The sequence below is a fragment of the Centruroides sculpturatus genome, unplaced genomic scaffold, assembly GCF_000671375.1.
Source record: "Centruroides sculpturatus isolate CEXI.00-Female unplaced genomic scaffold, Cexi_2.0 scaffold953, whole genome shotgun sequence".
Taxonomy (NCBI): Eukaryota; Metazoa; Arthropoda; class Arachnida; order Scorpiones; family Buthidae; genus Centruroides; species Centruroides sculpturatus.
The window spans coordinates 78,985-87,921 of NW_019385133.1; the positions used below are offsets into that span (position 1 = coordinate 78,985).

The window sequence follows — 8,937 nt, forward strand, 5'->3', positions numbered from 1 at the left end:
GGCAAAGGAAAATTCTTGCTTCGAAGGAATTCATAACCCTTGTTGCCCGCTGCACATTTTATTTGCACTGCTTGTTTGATTGTTTTATTCGTCCAAGTATATGGGTTCGTTACAGATACTCTCTGCAAACATTGAATTTGTTCCTGTATCAGAAATAAATTTAATTTATTTTCCATCGCTTTTTGCCTTTTAGTGAGTTTTTGTATCTAAAATTTAAAAAAGTAGATTATATATATATATATAGTATCTTTGAAATCTTATACAGCTACAGTTAGACAATAATGTTTTCTGTTATCTTATATATAAGTTAAATAATATTGCTGATTTTTTTATTGTTTTCATTACATAAAAGTATAGTCAGTTTTCTACTCAAACATCAGAATTCAGATTCATAATATAAGATATCACTCCATGTTTCACTGTGGCGGTACGCCATGTCTTTGTAAATAGGGGTAGATATAAGTTTTATTTTTCCTAAATTCCTTTGTCTTTAACGTGTTTCTAGAACTTTCTAACCTATTTTTTTTTATGGGTGGGGGACCTTTGTCCAAGGACAAAGGGAGAAGACAAAGAGGACATTAAGAAGCCCTGAGGCCATCAGGAAAACGAACAAGACACTTTTGGGGTCAGCGTCTGAGGTGTGCAGACGTAGGAAAGAGCAAGCTAGAGGTTTGTCGCCTAGTGGGACAAAAAGAGAAGGCTTGGAAGTGGTCTGCGAACGGATGGAAATTAGAAGGACACCCAGATTAAGACTTCAAAAACGCATTCGAAATCTCAAGAGACAGAAATGAGAGGAAGGAAATTGATTCAAGTACCGATATAGAGAAGATTGGAGACTGCCAAATTTACCCGGGTACCCACAAAATCTGTCCTTTATACTTGTCTCTTCTCTTCATATTTCTTAATTTCTTCACCCGTCTTCCTTAGCATATAAGTTAGATTAAGGTAGATTTAAGTTAGTTGTAGTATCTCAAACCATAATTTTTATTGTCGCGAGCATGTGTCTTCTGCTTGTGAAAACATAGAATTTTGTCGGACGGATTTGAACTTGTGCGCATACTATAGTTTGGGATCAAGTGTGTTTAGTGTAAATGAACCAGGTGTACGAAGGACTACGTAGCTGTAGTTAAATAAATATCCTGTTTAATTTATAGTTGCTTCTTTGTCATTTTTTTTTTGTTTTCCACACCACCACATCACATTACAAAATAGAAGTGGGTCTAAAATTGTTTTAAATGTAAATGAAAGATTTACCTGCAGTTGTAGTCTTTTGTTTTCTAACTAAAGTTTTTCATTTAGTTTATCTGAAGTATTTCATCACTTTCTTCAGCTGTTTTTTCTGTCACGGGAAGGTTGACGGAAGACTCCACTAGAGCTATATAAAAATATAAGTCAAAACATGTTAAAATAATTGTTTCGTACTATATAACATTTATTGCAAAAATAGACAGAATTGAACATACAAGATTTTGATAACAGCCAATTTATAAAACGCAGAGAATACTCAAACAAAACAGTCATCTTTATTTCAGATGAAAAAAAGAACTAGTTCAGCAATTAAATAATCTTATTATTGGTTTTTCTTTTTTCAGGAAGTTTTCTTTTCCTAATAGGCCTCCTTATCATAATAGGTTTACGAGGTTGGGCAAATTGAAAATTGTGGGAACCGTATTTCATTTTACCAGCTCCCTTCGGTCAGCTCTTTTCAGTTCAAACTGCGATTCTTTGAAATGAAGCTGAACAACAAATAATTTAATGCTAGCTCACGTATATTTCTTAAAGACAGTAACTAAAGAAAAATACGTGATATACTCTAACATCACACAGTTTAGAATGTTCAGTTGGCTGCCACTTATTTCGTCTGCAGTTCTGCACCCATTTTGCTCTCCTCTGCTTATCTGCAGGAAATCTAAAGAATCGAATGTCGGTAGACTTACTTTTACAATTAGGTGCTATACAATAACCCATTGCTTAATGTTTTGAGTACGTATATACGTAATAATAGGTCGACTCACACAGGAACCATGTGCGGTGAGCTCTATCGATTAGTCTAAAAAGGCCGCTGCTGCATAGAATCACGGGAGCTTATCCTGACCTTATACAGACCTTGGGGAGAGCAGGGCAGAGTTAGTTCAATTTGTTTATGCCATGAGCAAATTTTGCAAGGGCCTTGTAAATACTTTTATTATCCACAAGGGTCCTGCTGCCGCAAGGCCATTGATAGTTTTCATTCTGAATGGGCCTGATTTTGCAGTCAAACAGTTGTCTCTCAATGAAACTTTTTGTTTCCCTTAGACCAGAGGTGTCCAAATTTTTTGACGCAAGGGCCAGATTGGGAATTAAATACATTTGCAGCAGGCCATGTTACTATGTGAATTAAAAAGTCTCATTATGACTAAGGCAGCATTAAATTTTATTTTTTACAGTTAATTACAGATACACCAATACTAAACAAGCATGGCTAAATTATACATAATTAGAAAATTATTTCATGCAACTTTTAATTGGAATGATGAAACTGTGTTTTTTGCTTAAGAATTTCTTTCAAGTTGGGATTAAAGTCTGAAACACCAATTATAAGCAATGATTGCAAATGATCATCTGATAAATTTGTCCTGTACTTAGATTTCAGTTACTTCATACTGGAAAAAGTTTGTTCGCACATATAGGTAGTCCCAAACATAGAAATAAATTTTCAAGCAAATTGCTTTAAATTTGGAAACTCTTTTTCATTCAAAAATTTGTAAAAATCGACCAAGTTTCCTTCCTTGTATTTATCCTTGATTTGATCGTTAGCTTGAAGATCAATAATTTCCATTTGAAACTGACTTGAAACGTCTGCAACATTGCAGTCAAATGAATTTTGAAACAGCCGAATTTCCTTTGAATTCCTGTCAAGATCAGAAAATCGCTTTTGAAATTCTTGTTTTAAATCGCAATGACTTTTATTGCAAATGTGGTTGGAAATTGTTCATCGATTTCTGTATTTAATTCTTCACAGCACGGGAAATGGGTAAAATTACATTCATCTATCTGACTTTCGAGCAGTACCAGCTTTGCCCTGAATGCTTTGATTTGTGCGAATAAATCACAAATTAAGTTGTTTTTACCTTGGAGCTTTAAGTTCAAGTTATTTACTCGCGTCACAACATCTGCAAAAACGCCAACTTCCAGAGCCACTCAGCATTTGATAAAAGTGGTTCAGGGTGATTTTTCTCCGCAAGAAATAAATTAATTTCATATCTAAGCTTAAAGAACTGTAATAGCACTTTTCCACAGCTAAGCCATCGAACTGCGGTATAATACGACAAGTCAACAGTCTCGGATTCAATTTGTTCGAGAAAAGATCGAAATTGGCGATGATTGGGTGCATGTGATTGAATAAAATTTACGACAGAAACAACTGGTTTTAAAACGTAGCTCATATTGACATGTTTCACACATAGTGCTTGTTGATGGATAATACAGTGCAGAAAAATTGGTGCTGATGCTCCTGCACCTTCACAAGCTTTTCTAATTTGTCCAACCACACCGTTCTTTGCACCAGAAATGTTTCTTCCTCCATCAATTGTTACACCTCGGAGTCGATTCCAGTTCAAGTTATACTTTGTCAACGTTTTTTGTACTTCTTTGAAGATATCTTCTCCAATTGTAGTGCTGTGCATGCTGTTAACGGAGGCTAATTCTTGTGTGACATTCAGTTCGTCGTCAACTCCACGAACAGAACTAAAAGTTGTGAGGTGTCACTAACATCAGTTGATTCATCCATCGCGAGAGAATACCGAGTGAAACGCTGTACTTTACCAGTAATCTGGTGAAGAATATTGTTTCCAATATCGTCAATTCGACGAGCAACAGTGTTACAGGACAGACTGATCATTTTGAAAAGTTGCAACTTTTTTGGGCACAACTCACCAACAGCTTCCATCATACACTCTTTTTAACGATGTTACCATCCATAAAGGGTTTTCCTTATTTCGCCAACAAATAAGCAACTTTCAAGCTAACTAAGGTCAATGATTCATTTTCTGAGTTTGCCTTCCTAAATAAATTTTGCTGAGTACACAAACTACGACTCATTGTTTCAAATTTTTCAGTACGCTGCTTGTCCTTAAATTGTGAGTATGTTGAAGCATGTTTTGTTTCATAATGTCGACGTAAATTATATTCCTTCATTACAACAACAGTGTCATTGCAAATTACAGAAACAGCTTTGCCAGTAGGTGGAGTAGAACCTGCAGTGGAGCAGGAGGATTGATCTCTGGCGGCAGTAGGTGAGGTGACGGTTCGACTTCGGTTTCTCCTGTTGTAGGTCTTCCTTGGTCTGAGAGGGATCCGCATCACCTGTCGATCAGCCGGAGGAGGAGGAGGAGGTGGTGAGCAAGCCTCGATGGTGGCACGGCATGATTCAGCTGTACGCTGGTGTGCCTTTAGGGATTTGAGCTTATCCATGATGATACCGCAGGCACGGCACTCAAAATGCAGGTTAGTGTTATGTTCACGTTTGAGGTGCCTAACCAACCCAGTGTGATCGATGTAGTCACGTGGAATTGGTAGGCAAAGTTGGCAACCGTGCGGCGGTTGGAGTGGCACAAGGACCGTGGTGGTTGGCATTGCAGACCAAATGTGTAGTGAAATAAGTAGGAAAGGCCGGAAACGCCCTCTGGGGTGCAACGCAGCCGACCAAGGAGGGGCGGGAAGAGGAAGAAAGTAGCGTATAGGTGACTATACGCTAATGAAAGGATGCTCACGCTGAGCACCGAATAGCTACCAGGATTGGCGCGGATAGGAAAGTGTTGCCAGTCAAGCAATACACATTTGATCTTAGCCATAGACTGTTGCTTTTAATTAAAGTTTACCGGTGTTACCACTGGCGAAGCTAGCTTGGCCGTCCTACCATTGGAGGCACTTGATGATGGTGGAGTGGGGGACTGATACGAAAGCATTTGCCAGGTCTAACCAGGCGACGTGGCACTCTTTGTTCCTTCGCCTAGCATCCTGGATCACAGACTGGAGCATAAAAGTATGCTCTGAGCATCCGTCAACCTCATAAAAGCCTTCTGCGCGGTGGAAATGGTGTTATTCTGCTCGCACCAACGCAGGAGGCGGTTGGTGATGCAGGCAGAGTATAACTTCCCAAGCGTATTAGCTAGTGCAATGGGTCTCCAGTTGTTGGCTTTGCTTCGTTCACCCTTCTTGTAGATGAGTATAGTGGTGGATGTCCTCCAGTTGTTGGGGATCACTCCAATGCGTTGGACAGCATTGAAGAGTGCTGCCAGGATGTGGCCCTGCGGGTGGAGGCGACGCAGATGTAGTACCAGACACCGTCAGGGCCGGGAGCCATATTATGGCATTTGGCAAGCTTGTCGACGACTTCTTCAGGGGTAAAGATGGTGTTGAGTGGATCGTCAGTTGTTGGCCTCAACGGTGCGGGAGCTGGTCATCTGGCGGCATTGTGTTGGTGCAGCGGCTATATACTTTAGAGAAATGTTCAGTTAGTGCTGCCTTACCTATTTGGCAGAAGTGCTCTGTGCCTTGGGTGATCTCTCCAAAGGCTTTACTCTTGTTCACTCTGTAGAGGCGTTGCCCCTCGATATGGGTTCCTGTCTGTGGTGAGGGGACCTCCCAGAGATGGTTTAGTAACTCTTCTTTACCATCCCTGGGATCTGAACGCCCACCCACGTGTTTGCCGTGCGTGGAGTCCCGTATGCCGGAAAGGGGGATCCTGGTAGTTGAGGGGCAACATAGCGTCCCCAACACACTGCTTCGGCCCCTGCTTCGGATAAACGGGAGGCTCAAATCAGGCTCCGTTTGAGTCAATCGGCTCGTCGTTGAGTCATTCTTGACCTTGGCTTGGAGTCAACCGATCGATGCAGATCGGGCGGACATGTCAGTCTAGATGTGCTCTTCTTGACTGCATGGTGAGGGTATAGCTCCTGGGAAACCCTGGTGTGACGGTCTATTGAAGTACTCCATGTGACAGCATCCCCTTGTTATGCCCCATGGTGGGTGGGGTCACTAGGAGCTGAATTCTTTCCCTAATTATGGATTCAAAAAATTCAAAAAGTTCTTGTGCACCAACAACAAAAACAAACAAAAAAATCTCCACTAATCCAGCGTACTTAGTAGTGCACGCAACCGGAGAAAAACCCTCGGCTAAAGCTTCTCCTTTCTTGATTCAAAAATTGTTTGAATCGACCATTGGACAGTTGAAAAAAATACAAAAATTAAGATCTGGAGATTTACTGGTGGAAACAGCTTCCCCACAACAATCGGCAAAACTTCTGGAAACAAAGACCCTAGGAGAAATGGAAGTCACTGTCACCCCACATGTGAGCCTAAACTCATCACGTGGGGTAATATCTGAGATCGATCTGATATCTGAAGATGAATCAGATATTCAGATTGGCCTTTCAGACCAAGGTGTCACTGCTGTCCGACGCATTTCCATTCGTCGAGATGGCAAGTTGATTCCCACCAAACACCTTATTTTGACATTTAATAAACCGACTTTGCCATCTGTTATTACAGCAGGTTATCTGCGCTGCCCAGTTCGCCCATATGTTCCAAATCCGCTGCGTTGCTTTAAATGCCAGCGATTTGGACATTCACAAACATCGTGCCGAGGGAAAAGCATATGCGCACAGTGCGGAACTGAAGGTCACGAGAGTACTGAGTGTACCACTACTCCGTGCTGTGTGAATTGCAAAGATGCCCATCCTGCCTACTCTCGAAAATGCCTAGCATGGCAGAGAGAGAAAGAAATCCAGCGAGTAAAAACCATTAACAACATACCATACCCGGAGGCTCGGCGAATGGTCACTCAAAGCACAGTAGTGAAACAGAAAACATTTGCTTCTGTGTTGAAATCCACAATGTCATGTGGGGTTCAAACTGATATCTCTGTCTCCCCAAGCGAATCTCTTACTCGCCATGCGAAATGTTTAATACTCCCGTCTACACAAACACCAGAAAAGGAGATCACAAAAGGAAAAACACCCCTGCCTAAAACAGGGGTAATTACAAGAAACCTGGGTTCTAAAAAGGCTAATAAGAACCCACTAAACAAACAGAGAGTGAAAGCAGCTCTCTCTAAATCTAAAAAATCAGAGGCTCAGTCCATGAGTGAGTTCTCTGATATCTCTGATGAAGAGAATAATATGGAGGTAACCCAACCAACGTCACCTCCAAAAGGAAAATCATCAGTTAAACTGAAGAGGGACACTTTTTCTAAGAATGCTGCCTCAAACACATAATGGATTATAAAATAATCCAATGGAACTGTCGTGGTTTTCGCAACAACTTCTCTGACATTAAACACTTGACATCATCTACCTCATCTCTCTGCGTGGCACTCCAGGAGACTCATCTGAAACCTAGAGAGGGAATTACTTTAAAAGGATTTGATCTCTACCGCAAGGATGATGATAGCCACAACCATGCCAGTGGAGGTGTGGCTATTTTGGTTTCCAATCACATCCCATCCTTGCCAGTACAAATAACCACTGATTTGCAAGCTGTGGCAGCCAGAATATCTATTGGAGTAACTGTCACAGTTTGTTCTATATACTTGCCACCAGATGTCAGAGTCAATGAGGATGAATTGGATTTATTAGTTGAACAGCTGCCAACTCCATTCCTTTTACTGGGTGATTTCAATGGCCAGAATCCTATGTGGGGCAGTCCCGACATCAATCGTCGAGGCAGAGCCATTGAGAGATTTATCGGCAATCAGGAAATATATTTATTTAATACTGGAGAAGTGACATACTTCCACGCCCCAACAAGGACATTCACTGCAATTGATCTTTCATTAGCGAGTCTAAACTAGTTAGTCGCCAGTATCGCATTATTGTTATTACAATTAATGTGACGATTAGTAGTGATAAAAGTAAAAAAATGTATGTAAATTGTTGAAATAATATGTAATCGATGGAATACAAAAAAATACGTGAAATGAAAATAAATGATCGTAATGTTTGCCAACTACGAGACATTGTAATACGATAAGTTCGATTAACGGTAATAATAATAATAATAATAAAGTATATATCGGATAACACCGACAATTGCTTAGGCCCCCCCATATTGACGTTATCCGATCGGTTTTTCTACTATTTTATTTTTTTTATTATTTATTTTTTATTATTTTTTAAATTTTTAATATTTTTGCAGTACGTAGTACGCACGAAATACGATTCGCGTCCCAACGATAACTAGTCTTTCTCCTGACCGAATTAACTAGACAGAAAAGTTAACGTATCGACATTTATTTGTAATGAACTGACAGTGAAAAACAAAATTTTACAACAGATATTTTCAGAAACAACAACTTTACGGACGTTCGTGTTAAGTATTGATTTAACGAATAATTTACATCATATGTGACTGCTTAGTACTTATTTTTATATTTTAATACGGGCTTTGTACTATCTGTCTGTTCGACATCTATGTCCGGCTGTTTTCGCTGTGCGGAAGGAAAAAAAATTTTTAATTTATAATAATAAGAAAAACTTAATAAACGCAGTAAGGTATAATCGAAGGATTTTATAAACGCACTTACTTTTGCACGAAGATCGTCCAGCTCCAGCTTCAGTTGGGCGATAGTCCTGTTCGCCTCTTCCAGCTCTTCCAGAAGATCATCTGCTCCCAACTGTTGTCTGATGAACCTGCGGCAAAAAAAGTTTTTGTTGTCGGAATGAATGCGAGAATTCTGCGGAAACAAACGCAGAATAAACGAGAAATGAACGTTATTTAGCATTAACAAACCTGTCGACATGGCTTCGAAGAAGCCTCCGCGGCTCAAGTAATAACTGAATCTCATCCATTTTCTGAACGAAAACGTGTCAGGAACCTCTGAAGCAGGCTGCGGGCGCAAACGAAAACTCTGTATTAACTGTATTAGCGTTGCGCGTGTTCGAATATCGCGGTGATACA

General features: G+C 40.2%; 1 protein-coding gene across 1 annotated transcript; it reads left to right on the forward strand.

Annotated features, from left to right (window-relative positions):
* Window positions 1-278: 278 nt before the first annotated feature.
* On the forward strand, window positions 279-7,591 carry LOC111635226. Its single transcript, XM_023380121.1, has one exon. The coding sequence runs from the start codon at window positions 6,045-6,047 to the stop codon at window positions 7,254-7,256; it is 1,212 nt and encodes a 403-aa protein (XP_023235889.1). The 5' UTR covers window positions 279-6,044; the 3' UTR covers window positions 7,257-7,591.
* Window positions 7,592-8,937: the final 1,346 nt, after the last annotated feature.